General features: G+C 45.1%; 1 protein-coding gene across 8 annotated transcripts; it reads left to right on the forward strand.

The window, feature by feature from the left end:
• Positions 1-2,622: 2,622 nt before the first annotated feature.
• On the forward strand, positions 2,623-24,959 carry Tmem39b (transmembrane protein 39B). 8 transcript variants are annotated; one of them, XM_048350753.1, is made up of 9 exons: positions 2,623-3,090; positions 5,603-5,729; positions 6,225-6,444; positions 7,033-7,116; positions 7,421-7,575; positions 18,224-18,560; positions 20,549-20,736; positions 22,842-22,962; positions 24,496-24,959. In XM_048350753.1, the coding sequence occupies exons 1-9, from the start codon at positions 3,087-3,089 to the stop codon at positions 24,736-24,738; spliced, it is 1,479 nt and encodes a 492-aa protein (XP_048206710.1). In that variant the 5' UTR covers positions 2,623-3,086; the 3' UTR covers positions 24,739-24,959. The 8 variants fall into 8 exon arrangements, with proteins under 8 accessions (XP_048206710.1, XP_048206709.1, XP_048206714.1 ...); XM_048350752.1 differs by lacking the exon at positions 2,623-3,090 and having other exon boundaries at positions 5,027-5,729; XM_048350755.1 differs by lacking the exons at positions 2,623-3,090; positions 5,603-5,729 and adding an exon at positions 6,836-6,914 and having other exon boundaries at positions 6,316-6,444.
• Positions 24,960-26,382: the final 1,423 nt, after the last annotated feature.

Genomic DNA, 26,382 nt, shown 5'->3' on the forward strand with positions numbered 1-26,382 from the left:
AGAATTTGTCTCCCACCCCCCGCCACACACACACACACACACACACACACACACACACACACACACAAAACTTGGCTGGGAATGTGGCTTAGTGGTAGAATGCTTGCCTAGCATTCATGAAGCCTTAGGTTAGTTTCCTCAGTACTACATAAATAGAATGGGCCGTAAGTGGCTCTGTGGCTCAAGTGGTAGAGCTCTAGCATTGAGCACAGAGAGGCTCAGGGAAAGAGCCCAGCCCTGAGTTCAAGTCCAGGACCAGCAAAAAGCAAAAATAAAAAACCTCAGTTGCGTTGTATGTTTAACCTGTGATTTCATCACCATTGGCTACCACTAAGGGTTTGTAGAATCCATGTTGAATATCTAGAAGATTTATTAGCTTTGGGCCCCAGAATATCATCCAAGGAAGAGATCTTAACTCCTGACAGGATTGATCTAGTCCTAGTGGAATTTCCTCTAAAGCTCAGACTCCTGGAAGAGTCAATAAAGAGTAAGTAACTCAGGGAATGAAGGTTCAGAGAAGGGAAGTGAGAGCTTGAAGGTCACAAAACAGCTGAGATGTGTGCTCACAGATGTGGAAGGTTCAGTGGTAAAGCATTTGCTTACCATGCATCAGATCCTAGATTCAACCCCCAACACAAGGCTGGAAGTGAAGAGGGAAATTCAAACCCTCCTATGGCTCCCTATCTTATTCACAGCAAAAGCCATACAATCCTACATGAGCTATCCCTTCTGTTCTACTCTCATGTCTGCACCACCTAAGCTATACAGGCCTTGTTATTAATTTTTCCTAAACGTGTAGGTGGCCCAGAGTAGCCTTGAACTTGCAATTTCCCAGGGAGGAAATCAAGGCTTTTCACTTGCTCACTCCACTGGCCCTCTACTACTTGAATCACACCTCCAGCCCAGCTTTTTGCTGGTTATTTTGGAGATGGAGTCTCAGACTTTTCTGCTGAGGCTGGTTTCAAACAACAGTCTTCTGGATTTTAGGCTCCTGAGTAGTGTGGAGTACAGGTGTAAGCCCTTGATGCTTAGCTCTTTGTTCTCTCTCGGGGCCTGGGCTTTGTCCTTGAGCCCCTCTGAGCTCAAGGCTAGTACTCTACCACTTGAGCCATAGTGCCACTTCCGGTGTTTTCTGTTTATGTGGTACCAAGGAATTGAAGCCAGGGCTTCAATGCTAGGCAAGTACCGATAAGCCACATTACCAGCTCCTCTTTGTTATTTCTTAAACACACTCCTGAAAGGGGGGGGGGGGGTCCTGGCTCTGACCCTCTATCTGGAGTCTTCCTCCCCTTCCTAAAGACTCATTCCTTTCAGAGTGCCTAATCTTCCTTTCCTATCAAGGTGCAGCCCCTAAACCTCTTCTGTTTTTCCTCCACACCAATTATCCAAAATTTTGTTCCTATTTCTCCCACGTAAGCTCTGTAGCTATCAATTAAATATCTGATTTATTCAATTTACTTAATTTGGTGTGTATTATGTGCCAGGCACTGAAGCCACAAAGTGATTAAATTTCCTATACATCCTAGGAGGGAAGAAACAGAAACAAATACCTGCAACTAGTAGTAACCCATTTATAAATTTTTTCCTTTCTTTCTTTGTGCCAGTCTTGGGGCTTGAACTCAGGGCCTGGGCACTATCCTGAGTTTCTGTGCTCAGGCTCAAGAATAGTACTCTACCTCTTGAGCTACTGCTCCACTTCTGGTTTTTTGATGGTTAAGTGGAGAGAATCTCAAATCTGGGAGGTCAGGCCTGTAATCCTAGCTACTCAGGAGGCTGAGATCTGAGGATCATGATTCAAAGCCAGCCTGGGCAGGAAAGGGTATGAGACTCTTATCTCCAGTTAACCACCAGAAAAACCAGAAGTGGCGCTGTGGCTCATGTGGTAGACTGTTAGCCTTGAGGTGAAAGAACTCAGGGGCAGTGCCCAGGCCCAGAGTTCAAGCCCCATGACTAACAACAAAAAATTTCACAGACTTTCCTGCCCAGGCTGGCTTCAAACAGTAATCTTCATATCTCAGCCTCTTGAGTAGGTAGTATTAGAGGTGTGAGCCATCAGCACCAGAGAATGTTTCCTCTTAAAATGCTTGCTAAGCCTAACAGTGTTGGCAAACATTGATTAAAGCAGTTCCCAGGGCTGGTGGCATGCACCTGTAATCTTAGCTACTTATGAAATTGAGATTGTTGGAGTTAAGGTTCCTGGCCAAAAAATGTTTCCAAGACTCCCTGTCGAAGGTATGTGTCTATGATTCTAGCTCCGGAGAAGATTAATATAGGTGTATTTTGAGGTGTTTAGGCAGGAAATGAGACCCTATCTCAAAAATGAGCAAGAATCAGGGCAGGAGGCGTTTCCCACCAGTAAAGTGCCTGTTTAGCAAGCGAGAGGCACTGAGTTTAAGACCCAGTACCGCCAAAAACAGGAACAACAAAAAGCAGTTCCATGCTCGACACCAAGATTTGTAAGGGGAATATGCCTTTGGCCCAAGAAACGGGATTGCAAAGCTCAAAAATGAGCTTTGCAAGATCTAAACAAAGGTGGTCAAAAGTGAAAATGCTTAGAAATCTGAGAAATGCTTAGAACAGCAAGACTAAGTTCGAAATCAGACATGGAACCAAAGAAAGGACTAGCAGTGAAGTCCAAGGGGGAGAGATGGAAGGCCAATCTGGGATGCCCTTCAGTTTCACACGCCTGTGGCTGGCTGGCTGCTCACTTCCCAGCAGCCACGGAGGGGCGGTCCTGGCCTCTCCCTCACGCCTAGAGATGCTGGAGGACGGGAAGCCACGCAGGGGGACAGCAGGTGGGAAATGCCTGTCTCCCAAGTCCCGGTGGGCAGTAGCTGCGTCGCGAGGTCGGGGAGGACCTCCAGACAAAGAGCGCGCAGTCACCGCCCTCTCCGTGGCGTCCCCTTTAAGAAGCGCGCTCCCGGCTCATAGCCCGCCTTGTATGCAAATTTCGTGGCGAGGCGGGAGCGCGCAGCTGCTACCCCGGGACCGGGCTGCGGCGGTTAGTCCTCTCCCGGCCGCCGTCGCCTCCGACATATTGCCCGCAGGAGCTGCGGCGGCGAAGCGGGAGAGCGCCGGGGAAGGAGATGGGTGAGGAGAGCTGCTCCGGCTCGGCTCGGAGACCCGTGGGCGCGGGGGTCGCGGCGACCAAGCTGTTCATAGCCGCTCCACGCGGATCTGCGGGGGGGGGGAGGGGATGCGGACGCAGGCGGGACCCCGCCCCCTCTGTGGTTTTGCGTGGAGCCTCCATGGTGGGAGCGGGACCGTGGGTCGGCGGGAAGGGGTTCCAGAAGGCTGAGGGCTCGTGAAGGGCCTGGGCTTGGGTGAAGACCCGCTCGTGCGGGCTCGGATGGGGGCGGGGCTCTGGGTGGGCGTGGCTTCGCGTTAGAGGTGGGGCTGGGGGGGGCACTGGAGGCGCAGTGCGGGGATGAACTTTCTGGAGGTGTGCGGGCTCACATCCCGGGGGGGCGCGGAGGAGGCCGCCCAGACCTTGGAGACCCCTTCGGGAAGGAAGCTTCTGGGCTTGGAGGGTTTTCCATGGATTGTGGGCGGGGTTTCCGGGCTGACAGTTGCGTGTGGGCGGGGCTGAGGGCCTTTTATGTGGGTGGACAGCGCCTAAAGACGGGAGAGTGGGTGTGGGCAGAGCTCTCGGGTTGAGGGAGTTCCCAAGCCTCAAGTTCATATACATACTAGAATATGGACAGAGCTTCTGGTCGGTGAGTGAGGGGGTCAGAGCTCTGGAACCAGCGTGTGGGGAAACCTTGCCAGGTGAGAAGTCACAGGTTGTTTCCCTGAGCAGTATGGACCACTGTAACTGATTAAGTTCTTCGGATTAAGTGCACTGGATTAAGTACTGTACTTGTGGAGCAGTGTCTGAGATCTTGGGCTAGACTGCTAAGCCTAGGGATGTAGGATGTAAAATCCAAGTGTTGGGTCCACAAAAACAGTATTCTTCCAGAACCTGACCCTGAGTTTTGGCCTTGGATCCTCATTGGGTTGGGCATCTCAGGGCACTAGAGGAAAAAGCACTATCTCAAAGCTGCTCAAAATTGTAACCTCCTCCTGTCTACATGCATGGAGTGCGTAGCACAGCTGACACCTCAGGACTTGGACCTTTATACTGTTTCCAACACAGCATGAGCTCAACTTTCTAGTATTAAAAGACCTATCTCCCTAAGCTCCTTATTAACATATATTTGTTGGGCACTGTGGTAGGAGTAGGGGAAACAGTAGTGAAAAAGACAGATAAGGCCTGGATGAGATGCCATGCACTTATAATTCCAGCACTTGGGAGGATGAGGCTGGAAGATCATGAGTTTGAGGCCAACTTGGGTTACATAGCAAACCCTGTTACTTAAAAACTAAACAGCGGGGCCATGATGGCTCATACCTATAATACTAACTATTCAAGCCGTTGAGAGCTGAGGATTGAAGTTTGAAGCTAGCCAGGGCAGAAAAGTCTGTGAGACTCTTTATCTCCAGTTAACCACCAAAAAACCAGAAATGGAGCTTTGAACTTAAAAAAGTCTAAGAGACAGCTCTCTGGCCCTGAGTGCAGGCCCCAGTACTGACATTTAAAAACAAAAAACAGAATAGAGTGTGATGGGACAGCTGTTTTTAAAATGATAGTGAGATCTGCTGGTATAGCTCATTGGTAGGGTATATTCTTAATAGCACTGCAAAAAAAAAAAAAAAGAATTGGGTGCGTTGTTACATACCTATAATCTCAGCACCAGGAGATAGAGATAGGAGGATTGTAATCTGAGACTTGGCAAAAGTGTTAAGACCCCATGCCAAGTGTCAGTGGCTTCTCACCTGTAATCCTAACTACCCAGGAAGTTGAGATCTGAAAGATCATGCACTGAAGCCAGCTCAACAAGAAAAATTTTCTTCTTTTGTACTGGTAGTGGGACTTGAACTCAGGGCCTCACCTTTTTATTTAGCTTTTTCTGCTCAGGACTGACACTCTTAAAACTTAAGTGACCTCTACTAATGGCTTTTTCCTAGTTAATGGAAGATAAGAGCCACTGGGATTTGTATGTCTAGGCTGGCTTTGTACAAGGATCCTTAAATTTTAGCCTCCTAAGTAGTAGGATTACAGATGTGAGCCACCATTCACCTGATAATAAAGAAAAGTCTTGAGAGACACCATTCCCCTTCAAAAAATCTGAGGAAAACCTGGGCTGGAGGCATGGTTTAGGTGATGGAGGGCTAGCTTGCAAGCAAGCTGAGTGTGTCTAAGGCTTTGAGTTCAAACACTGGTAGCTACAAAAAAGTAAATACAAGTGTAAGGCCCTATCTGAAAAAAAAATAAACAGACTAAAATAAAAAAGGAAAGGACTGGTTAAATTGGCTCAAGGATGTCAAGGAGGGGCTCTCCAGACAGAAAATATGGCAAATAAAGAAGTGACAAACTTAGCTTCCAGAGAAAAGGGCAGAGGTGGCAAGAGCATGGGATATGTGGGCAGGTGAGGTTGAAGAGGTAGTCAGGGACCTACTGTAAGGTCCCTGAGATACCACATAACTGCTAGCTAGTCTCATTACTATTGTCCTTGATATATGCCCTCTGCCTTGAGCATCTACTTTGTGTTGAGCCCTACAGGAGGACGAAGAGGTCCCAACAGGACATCTTACTGCCGAAATCCGCTCTGTGAGCCAGGATCCTCAGGCAGCTCTGGTGGAAGCCACACTTCCAGTGCATCAGTGACCAGTGTTCGTTCCCGTGCCAGGTAAACTACTCATTTGCTTCTTCCTATGCTCTGTGGCAGTGAGGACCAGGGTGGGCCAGAAACTTATGGGTTGGGTTCTAGAATGATATCCTGGATTCCAAGTGGGGGCTCAATAGGGAGTGAGCCACAGAGAAGACACAGAGGAACTAACCTGAGGGCGGTCACTTGGACAAATGCAGTGGGACTAGGTAGAATAAGTCCAAAGGCTTATTCCAATTGCAGTTCTGCTTCTGATTTGCTTGTCACTTAGACAAAATGCCTTCTCTCTCTGGGCCTCCTTTTTCCTCATGTGTCAAATGGACCTGATAATTCCCTCCTAGGAAGTGATGGAAGACATGAATCAAATTAGTGAGAGGCTTTGTCAGCTCCTTTGGCAAGCATGAATAGGAGGGCTTCCTCCTTAGTCTAAATGGCTTTTTTCTGATCAAACCCCACAGTCTACAGTCTATAAAGGTCTCAGGTCAGCTCCTGATATTACTCCCTTCCCACCTCCAGGAGCAGTTCTGGGACAGGCCTCGCGAGCCCTCCACTGGCTACCCAGACAGTTGTGCCTCTGCAGCACTGCAAGATTCCCGAACTTCCCGTCCAGGCCAGCATTCTATTTGAGTTGCAGCTCTTCTTCTGTCAGCTCATAGCTCTCTTCGTCCACTACATCAACATCTACAAGACAGTGTGGTGGTATCCACCTTCCCACCCACCCTCCCACACTTCGCTGGTAGGTGCTGATCAGCCAGTGCCAGCTGTATTGTATGTATTAGTGTGTGTGTGTGTGTGTGTGTGTGTTTGCTTAGTTTCAGTTTGATGTAGCCTACCAAGCACTACTGTATACTTGTCCCCATGCTAGGCATGGTGGAAGCAAGAGAAAACTGATGATTCTTGAATACTAGTGTGCCTAGGACCACACTAGGCATTGTAAGGGTAACAGAGATGAATCTGGCACCAATTTTGCCAAAAAGGAGCTCAAAAGGCTTAAGTCCTGAGCCATACGAACATATCAGTATCTTGAAGGTAGAAAGAGCCCTGGGCTGAAGAGGTACAGGGACAGGGACTTGAGGGGAGGGGAGGGGAAGAGAGGAAGGGTTCGTATACCACTTTCTTTTCCCCAGGGACTGTCCTACTTCCCTTCTCTGGGCCTTGTTCTCCACAGGTAATTTCCTGGCCTGACTCAACTGGAGGCCAACGAAGGTCAGAGAATGGGGACCGTCTCTGTGGAAAGGACTGCACAGGGGGAGGGGAGGGTATGAGAAAAGCCCTTGTGTAGGCAATGGGCCCACATGACCCCCAGGCCTCTGCCCCCTGACAGAACTTCCACCTGATCGACTTCAACTTGCTGATGGTGACCACCATTGTTCTGGGCCGCCGCTTCATTGGGTCCATCGTGAAGGAGGTGATTGGGTCCTAGAGACTGTCCTGGGACTTGGGAACTTCCTCTTCCCCTTGGGGTACCAAGGAGACCCACCCAGCCCCTCAGCCCTGAGGCATTTCTGTGGGGCTCCCTTTGGACTTGTTTAAAGAACATTAATCACATCCTGTTGGCTCTCAGAATTTACTGAGCATCAAAGAGGATTCACTTAGCCAGGTTTTGCCCAGCCTGCTGCACACTTTTCCCTGGGTGGGATCACAGGCCATACTGGGTGGGATTTGGTAGCCTCCATCCAAGGCTCCATTCCATCCTATTTCCCCTGACCCAGGCTTCTCAAAGGGGGAAGGTCTCCCTCTTTCGCTCCATCCTGCTGTTCCTCACCCGATTCACCGTTCTCACGGCAACAGGCTGGAGTCTGTGCCGATCCCTCATTCACCTCTTCAGGACCTACTCCTTCCTGAACCTTCTGTTCCTCTGCTATCCGTGAGTACCCCTCACTTCACCCCTCCCTGCCTACCACCTGGCCTCTGCCCTCTGCCCTTACTGTGGCTAGGTTATGTGGAAGACTGGCTGGCAAGCAGCAACCATATCCTCTCATACTATCTGATGACACCCTTGAGATCAGGGTGATTAGCCTTCTTTTTGTAGCAGTTTGTACAGTTTACCCAAGCTCCCATTGATAAAAGGTCAAAATGAAACTCCAATCTGACTGTATATCTTAAAAGGAATTTTCTCAGCAGAATGCATGGACTTTGTCTCCCTCTGTATCTAACTAAGCATTTGTGCAATCTTTTGGAGCCTGCCCAAATCTGTGTGCTGGCAAGCAGCTGCATGTTTGCATTCTCTGGTGTTTGAGCATGAAGCACGCCTGTGTATGTACATCTGCACATGCATGTGTGTTTTTGTCCTGGTGTCTGATTAACTCACTCCTGTTTCTTAGAACCTTCATTGTTGACTGTGGAGAAAGTGCCTAGGCTAGTCCTGCTTCTGGTCTGGAGTACAGGAGGGCTTTGGCAAAGTATCTGTTTTGACTGTCTAAGCATTAACCGTTATTTCCCAATGCCGGCCTTTCTGATTCATGAACTTTCTCAGGCTGGGCCAACCCTGGTCCTTGGGAAGCTTCAGAGCAGGACTACCCTCCCTCTCTACCCTGCATGACTAAGAAGGCACTGGCTGGTTGGGTGCTGGTGGCTCATGCCTGTAATCTTAGCTACTCAGGAGGCTGAGATTTGAGGATTGTGGTTCAACGCCAACCCGGGCATGAGACTTTTATCTCCAATTAACCACCAGCAAACTGGAAGTGGCGCTGTGGCTCAAGTGGTAGAGTGCTAGGTGAAAGAGCTCACACACAGTGCCCAGGCCCAGAGTTCAAGCCCCACGATTGACAAACAAACAAGTTAGTTGTATGAGTGGTTTTATGAGTGATATATGTCTTTTATAAAAGCAGAAGCTCCCTCCTCCCCCCTACCAAGTACTGGGGATTAAACTTGGAGCCTCACTTGCTAGGCAAGTGCTCTACCACTTGAGCTGTGTTCCAAGTCTCCGAGGCTTTTAACATAGAAAATGAAAGGCTTCACAAAATCTCAGTCCCGGGAAATCCATCCATTCATTATTTGTACCATATTTTCCACATTTTTTCTGTGTAAGTACATATACTTGTACTTTTTCAATAACTAGAATGGATTATACAGTACATGATGTTGTACAGTTTACTGTACTTTTTTGCGTAATCATATGACTTGGATATGTTCCCATGGAAGTATGTATGGGAATAGACTTATGTTATTGATTGAGATTTTCACAATTTGATTGATCCTCTATTAGTAGTTCTTGGTTTGTCTATGGATATCATCCATAAGGTTTTTTTTTTCCTAATCTACAAAGTTTATGAATTCTACAAGCATTAACAATAAAACTTTTTTTTTTTTTTTTTTTTTTTTTTGCCAGACTCAGGGCCTGAGCACTGTCCCTGGCTTCTTTTTGCTCAAGGCTAGCACTCTGCCACTTGAGCCACAGCACCACTTCTGGCCATTTTCTATATATGTGGTGCTGGGGAATCAAACCCAGGGCTTCATGTATATGAGGCAAGCACTCTTGCCACTAGGCCGTATTCCCAGCCCCCTTTTTTTAAAATTAAATTTTATTGACAAGGTGTTGTGCAAAGGGGGTACAGTTACATAATAAGGCAGTGAATACATTTCTTGTGATATCTTACACCCTCATTTTTCTTTCCCTTTCCTAGATCAGGTAGGCATATATACAATATCCAGTGTACCAAAATCATATACAGTAACCACATAGGGTACACCACAGGAAATTCACCTAGAACTTTAAAGATAACTAATCAACAGTAGAAGCCTCCTGTGTCCTTCTCTCCATAGGGTTTTTTGTTTTGTTTTGTTTTGTTTCTATAATATGTTTTCCTGTGTTACATAAAGTGGCTATGTTTTGTGTTTACAATTGGAATTATAAGTTAAAAGAGTGGTCTTTATTTTTTTAAGGGGTGTGTGTGTGTGTGTGTGTGTGTGTACGTTTTTTTGTTTTTTTGTTTTTTTGGTCAGCCATGGGGCTTGAACTCGGGGCCTGGGCACTGTTCCTGAGTTCTTTTGCTTAAGACTAGTGCTCTACCACTTTGAGCCACAGCACCACCTCTGGTTTTCTGGTGGTTAATTGGAGATGAAAGTCTCACAGGACTTCCTGCCAGAGCTGGATTTGAATTTTGATCCTCAGATCTCAGCCTCCTGAGTAGCTAGGATTACAGGCATGAGCCACCAGCACCTGGCTATCGTTTATGTATTTTGCATTAACTTTTTTTTTCTTCAATAGTAAGGTTTGAATTCAAGGCTTTAAATTTGCCTAGGCCAGTACTCTACCTCTTGAGCCATACTGCCAACCCTTATCTTTTATTTTTAAAGTTTCATTGATATAATACAGGTTCAGTCATAAAAAACAACACTAACTCTGAAAGTAAGGGAAGGAGTGACATTGTTCCAAAAGAATGGTACTCATCTGACTTATGAAATGGTAACTCCTTTGTACAACACCTTAATAATAATAAAATTATATTGATTTTTTTTGTATGCTGATCCTGGAGCATGAACTTAGGGCTTAGATACTGTCCCTGAGCTTATTTTGCTCTCTACCACTTGAGCCACAGCTCTACTTCCAGCTTTTTTAGATTAACTGGAAATAAGAGTCTTATAGACTTTCTAGTCTGGGCTGATTTCTAACTGCAATCCTCAGATCAGAGCCTCCTGAGTAGTAGGATTACTGGTATGATCCATGAGCACCCAGATAAAATTATATTTAAAAAAACTGAAACAACAAAAATAAATCTAGCACTAAAAGGCAGAGCAGCGGCCTCCAGACCCATCCTCCATATTTTTAGCCCCTGTTTGCTTTCACTTTCTGCGTTGTTGTTGTTGTTTTTGTTTAAGTACCAACATAATTCTTTATCCTTATGTTTTTATTTTACTACCTTAAAGTTTTATTTAAATTGTAATGGCTCACACCTGCAATCCTAGCTACCTAAGAGGCTAAGATTGGGGAGGATCATCGTTCAAGGCCAGCCTGGGCAAAAAGTTCCCAAAGCCTAACTTCAACAGCAAAAGCTGGGCATGATTGTTTATACTTGTCTTTTCAGCTGTAGCAAGCCTAAATAGAAGGGTCACTGTCCAGAGTGACCTGGAAGAGAAACAAGACCCTATCTCAAAAATAACCAGAGCAGAGCCAAGTACTTGTGGCTCTTACTTGTAGTCCTAGCTACTTGGGAGGCTGAGACTGACAAGATCAGAGTTTGAGAACAACCAGTCAGAAAAGTTTTCAAGACTACCTCAACAGAAGCTGGGCATGGTGACACATGCCTATCACATCGACAACCTGAAATTAGAGTTGTGATCTAGGTGAGGACTGTCACAAGAGGCAAGAACCCATCTTAAAAATAACCAGTGTACACGGTAGGAATGTGGCTTAGCAGAAGAGTGCTTGCCTAGCATGCACAAAGCCCTGGGTTCAATTCCTCAGCACCACATAAACAGAAAAAGCCAGAAGTGGTGCTGTGGCTCAAGAGGTAGAGTGCTAGCCTTAAGCAAAAAGAAGCCAGGGACAGTGCTCAGGCCCTCAGTTCAAGCCCCAGGACTGGTAATAATAATAATAACAATAATAATAACAACAACAATAAGTGTAAACTAGATGCCAGTGGTTTACCCCTGTTATCTTAACTACTGGGGAAGCTGAGTCTGAGAATTGTGGTTTAAAGCTTGCCCAGGAAGACAAACCTGACAGACTTATCTCCCACTTAACCTGCAAAAAGTGAGAAATGGCTCAAGTGATAGAGCCCAGCTATGAGAGAGCTTGAAGCCCTGAGTTCAAGCCGCAGTACCAGCACACACTCTAAAAGGGCTAGAGGTGTGGCTCAGCTGTTGTATATTTGACTAGCAAGTTCAGGGCCCCTAAGTTCAAACCCAAATACTGGAAAAAATTTGGTAGGGCTGGAGTTGTGGCTCATGTAGTAGACCATTTGTCTACAAACTCAAGGCTCTGAGTTCAAATCCTAGTGCTCCCTCCCAAATTTATTTAGTGACTTTTTCATTGAAAAAAGGCACACATAATTACAATTCAAACAATTTAAGAAAATAGAGTGATATAGTTTCTCTGGTTTATATTACTTATCCAAAAAAAAAAAGTCTTGTCTGCTGCTTCTTAACTATCTAGTTTCTGTTCCAAGAGATAATCATCAATGATTGTGGTTTCTTGTATATCCTTGTATATTCGGAGCATATGCAAGCATACTATACACTGTAAAGCACCTTGATTCACTACGATAATACATGATGATTTCGTTCACCTTCCACAAATAACTATTGCCCCTATTTGATAACTGTTATTATTTTTAGTTTTCTCTTTGTTGTCTTTGTCAGTAACAGAAATATGCTAGGGGCTGGTAACATAGCTCAGTGGTTGAGAGCTCGCTACTAGCTTACCATGCATAAGACCCTAGGTTTCATCTCAAACATTATGAAGAAAAGTATTTTTTTATTTCCATCAGCAATGGAACTTAGAATACTTCTATGTAAAATAGGAATATTAAGAACCCTTCCTATAGGCTAGGAATGTGGCTTAGTGGTAGAGTGCTTGCCTATCATGCATAAAGCGCTGGGTTCAATTCCTCAGTACCACATAAATGGAAAAGGCTGGAAGTGGCACTGTGGCTCAAGTGGTAGAGCACTAGCCTCGAGCACAGACAGTCACATGGACAGAGCCCAGGTCCTGAGTTCAAGCCCCAGGACTGACAAGAAAAAAAAAAAAAAGAACCCTACCCATTCAGCTTTCCTTCCATTCCTTCTCTTAATTCTTAGAAGCAATACTCTTATATTGTTAAGCTTACATTCATATTCTTCTATATAACCATGTTTCCATTCTTTGTCTAAGGCCAAATCTAAAAATTAAACACTTTATATATATCTACATGTGCAAAAATGTCATTCACTACAGGGCCCAGTAATGGACATAAATTATATTCTTTCTTTATAGTTACTGAGTCACGATCTTGGGCCTCTTGAAAAAGATATTCCTAATATCACAGTCAAATGATTTATCTTCTTACATTTCATCAGTTGTTTAGATTCATGTTGTATTTTACTTTGCTTTGTGTTTAGATTGTAACTTTCTTATATAGCTTTTTATTTTTCTTGGAGTTTCTAATTGCCTTTCTTTTTTCTTGTTAACAAAAGAACGATGGGCCTTCAACATATCATCAATTTTATCCAGCCTGTCAATCATGGTACCTGTTGCCTGGAGTCCATTTCCCCCTTACCCCAAAGACATCCCTCCTGGAGGCCCCCATCCTCCTGCTCCAGTCTGGAGTGGTTCCTCTTTAAGCCTGCTGCACAACTCTCAGCCTGGGACTTCCTTCACTGCCCTCCAGTGTTGGATCCACTGTTCTGCTGGATCCGTGTGTCTTGATCTTTCTTGATTTTCTCACTTATTTTGCTGGAGTGCACTATCAGGTAATTTCTTTAACAATGGGTATTTGGGAAGTATGTCTATGCTTTCTGAGTCCTTACATGTCAAAAAATGTCTTTATTCTGCCTTCATACTTGACTGATAGTTCAACTAAATATATAGATTTCAAAGTTCAGATTCATACTTTGATTCAGAGTTTTGTTGTTCCATTGCCTCTAGCATCCAGTGTTGCTAATGAGAAGTTTAATACCAATTTGATTCCAGTTACTTATGGATTACTTTTTATTTTCTAAAAGCTTTTAGGAATAGTCTGTCTTTTTATTTTTGAGATTTCACAAGGATGTGTCTGATGTGGAACTTTTGTCATTTATCTTGTCAGTACTCTAGTACTTTTCTTGACCTGGAGATTCAGATACTTTTTCCACTCAAGGAAATTGTCTATTATTTCTTTCATAATAACTTCTTGATGTTTTTTCTGATCTCTCTGGAACTTCTGTTTATCAGATGGTAAACCTTACAGGTTGATCATCTCTCTCTTATATTAACCTCATATTTTCTTTTTTCCCCCTTTTTCTCTTCCCTTCCTCCCTCTTTTTCTTCCACTTTCCTTCCCTCCCCTTTTCCCTCCCTCTCCCTCTCTCTCACTTTGTCTCTCTTTTTCACTTGTTTGGCGTTTTTTTGTTTTTTTGCCAGTCCTGGGGCTTGAACTCAGGGCCTGAGCACTGTCCCTGGCTTCTTTTTTCCTCAAGGCTGGCACTCTATCACTTGAGTCACAGCACCACTTCGGGCTTTTTCTATATATGTGGTGTTGAGGAATCGAACCCAGGGCTTCATGTATATGTATATGAGGCGAACACTTTACCACTAGGCCATATCCCAGCCATATTCCTCTCTTTTTCACTTTCAGAGAAAGATTTCCTCAACTTTATCTTCCAGCCTTTTTTTTTTTTTTTGTCAGTTCTGGGACTTGAATTCAGGCCTTGGGCACTGTCCTTGAGCTTCTTTTGCTCAACAGATTTTTGTTGTTGTTGGTACTGGGGCATATACTCAAGACCTCATACTCATATTTGGCATCCTTACTTGGCTTCTGCTCTACCATTTGAACCATACCTCTAGCCCTAGTTTTTACTTGTTAGTTTGGAGAAGTCACTCAGATTTTTTTTTCAGGCTAGTTTAGAATCATGATTCTTTAGATGACAGTCTTGATAAACTAGTATTATGAGCATGAGTCACCAGTGCCCCAAATCTTCCAATTTTTTGTTTGTTTGCTTGCTTTGGTTGGTTGTGGGGCTTGAACTCAGGGCTCTTTTTTGCTCAAGGCTAGTGCTCTACCGCTTTGAGTCACAGTACCACTTTAGAGTTTCCTGTCTCCTGGTAGTTAATTGCAGATAAGAGTCTCACAGACTTTCCTGTGCAGGCTGGCTTCAAATGGCAATCTTCAGATCTCAGACTCTTAAATTGCTATGATTACAGATGTGAGCCACCAACACCCAGGCTCCTCTAATATTTTCATTGAGTTTTGTTTTTGTATTTTTTTGTTTTTGCCAGTCCTGGGCCTTGGACTCAGGGCCTGAGCACTGTCCCTGGCTTCTTTTTGCTCAAGGCTAGCACTCTGTCACTTGAGCCACAGCGCCACTTCTGGCTGTTTTCTGCATATGTGGTGCTGAGGAATCGAACCCAGGGCTTTATGTATAGGAGGCGAGCACTCTTGCCACCAGGCCATATTCCCAGCCCTCTGTTTTTTTGTTGTTGTTGTTTTTATCTTTTGGTTGGCATTGAAGGAGATTAAACTAAGGACCTTCCACTTCCAAAGCAGGTGGTTCAGGGCCCCTTACACACACTTTTTTTTTCTTTTGTTGGAGATAAGGTCTTATTATGTAGTGCAGACAGGGATTCAACTTTGACTCTTCCCACCTTAGATTTCCAAGTGTTGAGGTTTTAGGCATGCATCATCATACCTGGCTTTCATACTTTTCATCTCTTCTGCATCTTATTTTCTGGTTTTTGGTTTCCTCTTAGTATCCTGTTCTTCTTTTTTAAAATCTCTTTTTATTCCCTCAACTTACTTTTCCACTGAGATCAATTTTTCTCTTTCATACTAATAGTTTTCCAAATAAAGTTGTTTTCTTTGGTTTATTTATATTTAAGAATGAAGGAATCTGTGTGTGTGTGTGTGTGTGTGTGTGTGTGTGTGTGTGTGTGTGTGTCTCTGTTTCTGCCCTTTTTTCAGTAGGTAGAAGGTTTGAGTGGGCATTCTAAGTGCCTGGGTAGTATACTGGCAGGTTTTGAGTGAAGTGCTAATAGTCAGGCAGTGGCCCCATAGGCCAGAAAGCAAGGAAGGATGTTACTCTGAGATACTGCCATTATAGGCCTCTCTCTTTTTTTTTTTTTTGCCAGTCCTGGGCCTTGGACTCAGGGCCTGAGCATTGTCCCTGGCTTCTTTTTGCTCAAGGCTAGCACTCTGCCACTTGAGTCACAGCGCCACTTCTGGCCATTTTCTGTATATGTGGTGCTGGGGAATCGAACCCAGGGCTTCAAGTATACGAGGCAAGCACTCTTGCCACTTAGGCCATATCCCCAGCCCCATAGGCCTCTCTTCTCTCATGGTATATTTAATATCTGTAGAGAATCCTTGAGGGAGTGGTGTAAGGCGAGTAGGAGAATAAAAGGACTGACTTATAAATAAATACAGATATTTCTTTATTCCCCTTTGCTCAACATTGCTTCTCACGTATACTTCCAGTTTTTTGGTTATTAATCAGAGATTAGAGTCGCATGGACTTTCCGCCCTGGGCTGGCTTTGAACCACGGTTCTCAGATCTCAACCTCCTAAGTAGTTGGGATTATAGGTGTGAGCCACCAGTGCCTGGCTGGGCCCACTTTTTGTCATTATAGTCCTTTCTTAGTATCCTAAAAGGCTTTGGTCCAGGATACCCCACATCTTTAGATGCCAGAGTCCAAGGCTGCTTAGGTCTCTCATATGAGACAACATGATAATCTGCAAATCACCCACACACATGCTCCTGTGTACGTAATATTCTCTCTATTTTTCTACATTTCTATTTTTCTTTTTAGATTGCTTTTAAGCTGGGCACTGGTAGCTTGTGCCTTTAATCCTAGCTACTCAAGAGGCTGAGATCTGAAGATCACAGTTGAAAGCCAGCCTGGGCAGGAAAGTCTATGAGCTGTGGCTCAAGTAGTAGAGCACTTGCCTTGAGCACAAAGAGGCTCAGGGACAGCACCCAGCCCCTGAGTTCAAGCTCCACAACCCAAAAAGAAAAAAAGTTGCTAGGCTCTAGAGAATAATGCTATGGGGCTGGGAATGTGGCTTATGGTAGATTGCTTACCTAGCATGAACAAAGCCGTGGGTTCAGTTCCTCAGCACCACATAAACAGAAAACACTGGAAATGGTACTGTGGCTCAAGAGGTAGAGTGCTAGCCATGAGCAAAAAGAAGCCAGGGACAGTGCCCAGGCCCTGAGTCTAGTCCCCAGGACTGGCAAAGAATAAAAATTAAAAAAAAAAATGTAGAGGGCTGGGGATATAGCCTAGTGGCAAGAGTGCCTGCCTCGGATACATGAGGCCCTAGGTTCGATTCCCCAGCACCACATATACAGAAAACGGCCAGAAGCGGCGCTGTGGCTCAAGTGGCAGAGTGCTAGCCTTGAGCAAAAAGAAGCCAGGGACAGTGCTCAGGCCCTGAGTCCAAGCCCCAGGACTGGCCAAAAAAAAAAAAAAAAAAAAAATCTAGAGAATAATGCTGTGGAGAAAGACTGTTCATGTTCAGAGATAGAAAAAAAATAGTGAAAGTCAGAAATAAATTTTTGGATTTTTTTTTTTTTTGTCAGTACAGTAGTTTGAATTTAGGGCCTTGAATTTGCTAGGCAGGCACTTTACCACTGAAGCTGTGTTCCCAGCCCTTTTTGCTTTAGTTATTTTCCAATGGGGTCTTCCATTTCTTCCCAGGCCAACCTAGACCTCTGTCTTCATGTTTTACACTTCCTGTGTGGTTGGGATGATACACCTGTACCACTATGCCCAGCTTATTGGTTGAGATGAGATCTTGCTAACTTTTTGTCTATGCTGGCTTCAAATCATTTTCCCAAATCTCATCTTCTCAAGTAGCCACCATGTGCCTGAGCTGGGTTGGTTGAATCTGACAATGTAGAATTCAGATACTGGGAGGACTGACTGTATTTTTCCAGGCTGTGGGTACATCTAGCTTTCTCTTCTTCTTTGGTACTAACCACACACTCACAAAAACCCTTGACTAATTAGCTGCAGCCTTCCCTGAAGTCTGCTACTTAGGGGGAGGAATATGCACTGTTCAGGGGTTCATTTCAGTGCCATGACAGGTTCAAAATAAAGATTTGTTTCTGAACTGCTCTTCTCTACGCACTAACTAGCTTCCTCTCAAGTATACACTCAGTTATACAACTTATTCCTCTTAATTTAGTGGCACAGAGTATTCTGTTAATTAACTACTGATAGTCTTTCTTTTTTTAGTGTATATCTTGATCTTTGTTACTAGATACAGCTGAATCTGACCCCTGGCTCTATTTCCTTTTGTTTTTTTATGCCTTCTTGCTCACAGTTGGCTGGCACTCTACCACTTGAACCACATCTCCATTGCTGGCTTTTTGCTGGTTAATTAGAGAAAAAAGTCTCTTCAATTTGACTGCTCAGGCTGGCTCCAAACTGCAGTCCTCAGATTTCAACTCTGAGTAGCTAAGACTGTAGATGTGAGCCACCGGTGCCCAGCCCCTGGTTCTATTACTCAGTAATTGTGCAACCTTTGGGACTTACTATACCTCTGAGCCTCAGCTTCCTTAGCTGAAAAGGGACAAAATAACAGTACCTAATGTATATTGTACTTAATTTTTTTTTTAAAAAGAGGATTTAGTGCAGTGCCTGGAACATAGACTGTGCCTAGTGATTATGGGCCATTATGATTATGATTATTTTTTATTATCACTAGACCATGGAGGCTGGGACACATCTCTTTCTCCTTAGCATACTCAAATGCTAAGACATGTTGAATGGCCATTGGCTGGGAAGCTGGAGCATCCAGAAGGCCCAGAGGGGAAAGCAGAGTCTACTCTGGGGGCTGAAGGTTGGGATCCTAGCCCATGATCAGGCCTGCCCTCACCACCATCTTCCCCAGCAGGTTTGGGATGTACATTCCATTTCTGCAGCTGAACTATGATTTTCGCAAGACGAACCTCTTCAACCACATGGCCTCTATGGGGCCACGGGAGGCTGTCAGTGGCCTGGCGAGAAGTCGAGACTACTTGCTGACGCTGCGCGAAACATGGAAGCAGCACACTCGACAGCTCTATGGCCCAGAAGCCATGCCCACCCATGCCTGCTGCCTGTCACCCAGCCTTATTCGCAATGAAGTGGAGTTCCTCAAGATGGACTTCAACTGGCGCATGAAGGAAGTGCTGGTCAGCTCCATGCTGAGTGCCTATTATGTGGCCTTTGTACCTGTCTGGTTTGTGAAGGTGTGTAGACCAAAACAAGGAAAGAGAGGGCCTGGCCCAGACCTAGCGCACTGCTTGCCCCAAACGAGCCTTCCTGCTTGCATAAGTGACTCTGCTGCTTTGGATGGGATTTCCTATCTGTTCTCTTCTGGACACCTGGAATGACTATTGGCTCCATTTTAGTTTTCTGAGTTTTTTTGTTTGTTTTAGTGTTGATAATCAGGCTTGAACTCAGGACTGGGTTCTTTTTCCTTTCCTTTTCTTTTTTTTTTTTTTTTTTTGCACAAGGCTAGCACTACCAGGAGCTACACATCCACTTCTGGGTTTTTGTGGTTAATTAGAGATAAGAGTCTCATGGACTTTCCTTCCCCCAGCTGGTTTTGAACCGTGATCCTTGAATCTCAGCATCCTGAGTGGCTAGGATTACAGGTGTGAGCATCCAGTGCCTGGCTACTGTCTCCATTTTAGAATGCAAAGAGGAAAGTTCTCTGAAAGAAAGTGAATCGTCTAAGGTCATCCAACCACCGGGAAGACTGGTCATTGTTGTTGTTTTGGTTTTTTGGTACCAGGGCTTGAACTTGAGAATTTACACTCTTACTCAGCGTTGTTTTTTTGGCCAGTCCTGGGGCTTGGACTCAGGGCCTGAGCACTGTCCCTGGCTTCTTTTTGCTCAAGGCTAGCACTCTGCCACTTGAGCCACAGCACCACTTCTGGCCATTTTCTGTATATGTGGTGCTGGGGAATTGAACCCAGGGCCTCATGTATACAAGGCAAGCACTTTTGCCTCTAGGCCATATCCCTAGCCCTTTTACTCAGCTTTTTTGCTCACTGCTGGTACTTTACCACTTGGAACATACCTCCAGTCTGGCACTTTGCTGGTTAATTAGAGCTAAGAATCTCATGGACTTTTTTTCTGCCTAGACTGGCTTTAAACCACAATCCTCAGATCTTAGCTTCCTGAGTAGCTAGGATTATAGGCATGAGCCACCAGCACCCAGCTTTAGCTAGTGTTTGTTGTTTTTTGTTGTTGTTAATTCTTGATAACAAAGAACAGTAGCTTTTTTTTTTTTTTTTTTTTTTTTTGCCAGTCCTGGGGCTTGGACTCAGGGCCTGAGCACTGTCCCTGACTCCTTTCTTACTCAAGGCTAGCACTCTACCACTTGAGCCACAGTGCTACCTCTGGCCTTTTCTGTATATGTGGTGCTGAGGAACTGAACCCAGGGCTTCATGTATGTGAGACAAGCACTCTACCACTAAGCCACATTCCCAGCCGCTGTCGCTTTCTTGATTATAGATTCCAAGTCTACCTCAGCTGCAGTAGTTTTAAAACATTACCTCAAGCTGGGTGCTGGTGGCTCACACCTGTAGTCCTAGCCACTCAAGAGTCTGAGATCATGGTTCAAAGCTGGCCCAGATACAAAAGTCCATGAGACTCTTATCTCCAACAAACTACTCAGAAAAGGCTGGAAGTGGTGCTGTGGCTTAAGGGTAGAGCACTAGCCTTGAGCCTAGCCTTGAGCCAAAGAACCTCAAGGACAGCTCCCAGGCCCTGAGTTCAAGCCCCAGAACTGGCACGAAACAACAACAACAACAAAACATTACTTCAGGATGCACTGTCCCTAGAGATTTAAAGTTGAGAGGACACTATCTGTTGAGCACCTATAACATGCTAGGCACTTGTGTGTATAGTGTTATCGTCCTAGTGTCTCTCAGAGGTGGTTGGTAGTTCAGTAACATTCAGCAGAGTTACTGTTTGAATCCAGGTCTCTCATATTCCAGAGCCTGCTCTGACTCAGAGTTGAGGGCAATGGGAGCCATTTTTCTTAATAGGAAATTGACTAATGGGTACAGGATCTAAACTATTTTTGTTAGGTGTTTGGTTCTTGGTTTTTGTCTTGAAGTCTTCCTAGAACTGTCCTAATTTCTGAGGCAGGTTAGAATTGGGGAAAGGAGAGGGAGTGAGGCCATTATGGGCATTATGAATCTGACCTACCTTCTGCTGTTTCCAGAACACACATTACTATGACAAGCGTTGGTCCTGCGAGCTCTTCCTGCTGGTGTCCATCAGCACCTCAGTGATTCTCATGCAGCACCTGCTGCCTGCCAGCTACTGTGATCTGCTGCACAAGGCTGCTGCCCATCTCGGCTGCTGGCAGAAAGTGGATCCTGCCCTGTGCTCCAATGTGCTACAGCACCCGTGAGTTTCCCTACACTCTTCTGCCCAACCAATCCCTGACCTAACTCTTGTCAGTGTCTGGAATCACTTGCCCTCTTGTTCATTAACTCATTCAGTCAGTCAGCAAACAGTTTATTGAACTTGTCTTGTATATTAGACCTTGTATCCAGAGTGTGGTGTGCTAGAGCCCAAGACAAACCTATTCTATGTCCTTGGGGAGCCTGCAGTGTACTGGAACAGGAGGAAGACAAATGACAAACCTCTGCATTCACTGACTCATTCACCCAGTGACTCATTTGCTTATACATGCATTCATTTTTTTTCACTGCTTCATTCTTCTCTTACCTGACAACTCATCCACTTAGCCATTAGATCATCTGCTCTTTCAGGAGACATTTATTTCTAATTTAGTCCATCCCAGGATTGGTGCTGTGTATTAGAGAGAGGAGCTAGCGCTTTGACCTATAGCCTGTGGAGAGCCTTAAAGGACTTTGAACCATGGAGGGTACACTACCAGATGTGCTTTAGAAACACTGGTCTGTGCCTGGATATGATGCTCTATTAGCTGATAATGAACCCTCCCCAGGAAGGAGGGCCACAGAGAGGAAATCACAGATGAGATCCTTAAGAAGTTCACAGGCTGGACTGGGGATATGGCCTAGTGGCAAGAGTGCTCGCCTCATATAAATGAAGCCCTGGGTTCAATTCCCCAGCACCACATAAACAGAAACGGCCAGAAGTGGTGCTGTGGCTTAAGTGGTAGAGTGCTAGCCTTGAGCAAAAAGAAGCCAAGGACAGTGCTCAGACCCTGAGTCCAAGCCCCAAGACTGGCAAAAAAAAAAAAAAAAAAAAAATTCACAGGCTAGAGGGCTAGTGGGGGTAATAGCTATGTTCACAAATAGGATGAGTGAGGCAAAAGAAGCCTAGCTGCTGGCTAATACTGTACCTAGAGCAGAAGTCACCCTGCTCAGGAACCCTGGGGTCCTGGGCACTCCTTCCTTCAGATTGGGTCATTCTTTTTTGGTGCCTAAACTTTCTGCAGCTCTTCATCAAAGTACTCTTTGCCCCAGGTTAGACTAATTTTTCTGCCCATAATAATTTTTCTCCATTAGACTGGAAGCTCTTTAAGAGCTTGCCAGAGAATAAGGCATCAGGAAGATCAGTCCAGTTGGAGGGGCAGCTGATACTGACAGGAGCAGTACAGTGTGCTAGAGAAACTGAACCATTCCCAGAGCCTGGACATGAGCTATGCGGTGGGTGGGCATCATGGGAGGCCACACAGGACCTCGAAGGCCTTGCCAAATCCAGAGGTACTAGAAGTCCTTCAGTGTATTTTCAGCAGAGCACAGTCAAACTCAGCCTAGAATCTTATGCAACCACCCTGTCAGCTGTATCACAGACAGACTGGAGGTTAGAGATGAGACCAGATGAAGGAAATGCGTCCAGAGAGGGTAAAGGGTTTCTTCCCTCCCACTCCCTTCTTCTCTTCCTTTCTTTGTTCTTTTTTCCAGTCCTGGGGCTTGAACTCTGGGCCTGGGCACTGTCACAGAGCTTTTGTGCACAAGGCTAGTGCTCTACCACTTGAACCATAGCTCCACTTATAGTTTTTTTTTGTGTTGGTTTTAGTTTTTTTTGTTTTTGTTTTGCCAGTCCTGAGGCTTGGACTCAAGGCCTCAGCACTGTCCCTGGCTTCTTTTCACTCAAGGCTAGCACTCTACCACTTGAGCCACAGCACCACTTCTGTTTGTTTTTTTTCCTGCTTATGTGGTGCTAAGGAATCGAACCCAGGGCTTCTTGCATACAAGGCAAGCACTAAGCCATATTCCCAGCCCCCTGGCTTTTTTTTTTTTTTAATATATTTAATTGGAAATAAGAATCTCACAGACTTTACTGTCCAGGCTGGCTTTGATCCTCATATCTCAGCCTCCTGAGTAGCTAAGATTATAGTCTTGAGCCAGAAGTACCCAGCCAGAAGTATTTTCTCGGTAGTCTTACAGCCCTGGACTTTTTGGTAGCAAAGGAAAACTACTGTGTGTTAAGCAATATAAATGAAAGTAGACCAACCTTCTAGTATGTCTTTTCACGGGTGAGCTGGGGATAAAGGCTACTCCTCTACTGTGCACCAGGTGGACTGAAGAATGCATGTGGCCACAGGGAGTGCTGGTGAAGCACAGCAAGAATGTCTACAAAGCAGTGGGTCACTACAACGTGGCCATCCCTTCTGATGTCTCCCACTTCCGGTTCCACGTGAGTCTCCTTCCCTGGTAAAGAGGGCGGGTGGTGGGGGGAGCCTGATCTACAGGGCAGGCCAGGTGGGGTCAGCAGGAAGGAAGATGATGTCACCTCAAGAGGAAGCTATTTGCCTTATTTCTCAAACTCCAAGGAAGATAGTGCCCACATCCAGCACAAAGACAGCTCCACCAAGGCTTACTTAGTAATGGATCTTTCAGAACATTGGATGAAAGCTCATGGTGGTGAAGGTAATAATCATCATTCCTTGTTGTGTGCCAGGCATTGTGCTAAGCACTTATAGTGTACTTTTCTCCCCTAGAACTTGTATGTGAGGGAAATAGCAGAGCTGTCTCTGTTTTTAGATACTGAAACTGGCTAATAGAGTTTAACTTATTCAAGGGTGTCTTTCTAGAAATCTGGGGACTGATGGTAACAACATAAGACTCAGCACTATGGAAAAGGGCCGTGCAAAACCAACTGGACTTACTGGTCTGCCTCCATTTTATTTATTTATGTCAATCCTCCCAAAGTCTAACTTTGGGATTACATGGTGTACTGCTCTGCGTAAAGGGGTTGGAAGTCCCTTTGCTTCCCACTCGCCTCAGTGACGCTCCTAAGGGACCACGTGGGACCTGGAGCTCACAGGATCACAGTTTGAGAAATCACTGATCTTCATTTTGCTGTAGAGAAATCTGAGGCCTAGCAAGGGAGGAGACTGCTCAGAGTCTCATACCCTGTTAGTGCAGAGCTGACTCGAGCATCCTGGTCTCTTGAACTCCCATATTCTGCCACCTCTCCTTCCATCCTCTAAGCAGTTCTTGATATTTAGGGAACTTGGTCCCTGTAGAACTGAGATCCCTAGACAGTAAGCACTCTTTTTAACTTAGCAGAACATTTTTCTTTAGTTCTATGCTATACCTTGCTCTAAAACATTACATAAGAGTAGGTGTTGTCATGTACCTTGAAAATATCCCAATCTAGTTGGGGAGGCTACTTGGGAAGTGGTAGGTACTCAGGCTGTAGAGTCTATAATTTCACATGCTTTTGACCTCTAGCACCTCAAAATAAATAAATTTCTGTGCCAATGCCATAAGATCGTAATTTGTGCTATGGGTATGATAACTTGGTAGTATAGTATTTGTTTTATACATTAAGGCCCCAGGTTCAATTCCCAGCCTTGTAAGAAACAAAAAGATTCGAATATGTTCAAGCCCAATGATACCTAAGAGAATTACATATAAAGAGAAGATGATTTTAAAACAGAAAAAGTGTTTGAAAATGCAAGTAGACCTCTCAGGAAAGGCTTTCTGGAGGAGGGTAATGCCTTGTGTGGAAGCAGCACCTTTCTCCCCAGGAAAGACAGAGGAAGTGGCAAAGTCCCTGCCAGACCTTGCAAAATCTTCCTTCCCTCCCAAGTCTGCACGGGGCCCCAAAACCTTGTCCCCTTCACTGGCCTCTGGCCTACCCACTCACCCTACCCCACCCCCAATCCAAGAGGCAGTCTTCTGGAGCATACTTTCTGGTCCATGCCTACCCTTTCCTGGGTAGTTCTTTTTCAGCAAACCCCTTCGGATCCTCAACATCCTCCTGCTGCTGGAGGGCGCAGTCATTGTCTACCAGCTATACTCCTTAATGTCCTCTGAAAAGTGGCACCAGACGATCTCACTGGCCTTGATCCTTTTCAGCAACTACTATGCCTTCTTCAAGCTGCTGCGGGACCGCCTGGTATTGGGCAAAGCCTACTCGTACTCTGCCAACCCCCAGAGAGATCTGGACCACCGGTTCTCCTGAGCCCCAGGGGATCCCAGGGACGTTCCAGGCTTCAGCCAGGGGCTCCCTGGCAAGGGGCTGTTGGGGAGGGTTGTTTGAGAGTCAGAAAAAAACAAAAACAGACACAAAAAAACAAAACACACAAAAAAAGAACAGAGCTTTGTATTTTTGTTACGATTTTTTTTTCTTGGATAATTGATGTGCTAAGAGGAAAAAAAGTCTTATTTTTATACTCCCAACAAGCCTGTGTCCTGTGGTTCTTTCCCTATTCTTGCCTGTGAAGCAGAGAGCCAGAGGTGTGGAATTCTGGGCTAGGAAGCTTGGCATGTAGCTGTTGGGGCTCCTGTGGGCTCTGTCTTCTCCAATTAACAGGAGATGGGACATCAGAGGCCATGGTAGCTGTGATCACTTCTGCTAACTGAATGCTCGCTGTGTAGCACATGCTGTCTGGGTGGATTTCAGGTCTTGTTGATCTGACTTTTGTGATGACCTTAGGATGTGGCAGTTCATCACTCCTGCAGATGAAGAACTGAAGCTTAAAGAACTATAGTGACTTACCAGTGGTAATACAGCTAGAAAGTATGTTACCATTCCAAAACCAAAAGTCTCTGAAAGGTAATACCATGACCTATCAGAATATAATGTCTTGATTTAGCAGTAGTCACTGCAATCTTGCTTTGTGCCAGATACTGTGGTAGATGGTGTGGATGCCTAGACACAGGTGTAATTCTATACCAGATGAATGGAACAGTTACAAGGTAGAGTAGTAACAGGAGAGAATATTAATACTCTGGGATTTTTGGAGGAGAGGATCATCCCAAAGTGTATTAATCAGGTAATAGGAGGGGCAAGAAGACAAAGATTCCAGTGAAAGAAAGGTTTGTGTGTTAGCACATGATATAGTTGGAGGGAGGAAGCAAATTGAAGGATAAAGAAGAGGGAAGATAAAAAAAAAAAAAAACAGATGCTGGAAGGTGTGGGGCAATGATCTTAGGGAAGGAGTATGAGTGGGGCCAACTCCTAGAGAGGAAATAAAGCTGCTTGAAGGGTCACCTAGCTCCTGTAGGCAGAGGATGTAGAGCTCACAAACAGAAGAAAAAGTGCCATCGGTCGTTCACGTTACATTCTTTTATCCCCTAATAGTTGCAGGGCACAGAGATATGCTCTATGATGGATGAAACACTTCAACTCCTAGTTTAGGTCAGTACCTCTATTTAGGCAAGCACTGTGCTAAACACTGGGATAATTGCAAAGATAAGGAAGATTCTATCTTTCCTTAGAGGACCTGAAGAGAGAAACATTCCTTATTAGAAAATTAGAGTGTGACATGAATTAGTCATTTAAGAGAAACAATTCCAGCTGGAATAGTGGTTCAGTGGTAGAGTGATTGCCTAGCATGCTGGAAGCCCTGGGTTCAATTCCTCAGCACCACATAAACAGAAAAAGCCGAAAGTGGTTCTGTGGCTCAAGTGGTAGAGTGCTAGCCTTGAGCAAAAAGAAGCCAGGGACAGTGCCCAGACCTGAGTCCAAGCCCCAAGACTGGCAAAAGAAAAGAAAGGAAGGAAGGGAGGGAGGGAAGGAATTAACAAAAGACAATTCAGTGGTGCCAGTGACTCATGCCTATAATCCTAGCTACTCAGGAGGTTGAGAGCTGAGGACTGCAGT

The sequence above is a fragment of the Perognathus longimembris genome, chromosome 7 (assembly GCF_023159225.1).
Source record: "Perognathus longimembris pacificus isolate PPM17 chromosome 7, ASM2315922v1, whole genome shotgun sequence".
Lineage (NCBI taxonomy): Eukaryota > Metazoa > Chordata > Mammalia > Rodentia > Heteromyidae > Perognathus > Perognathus longimembris.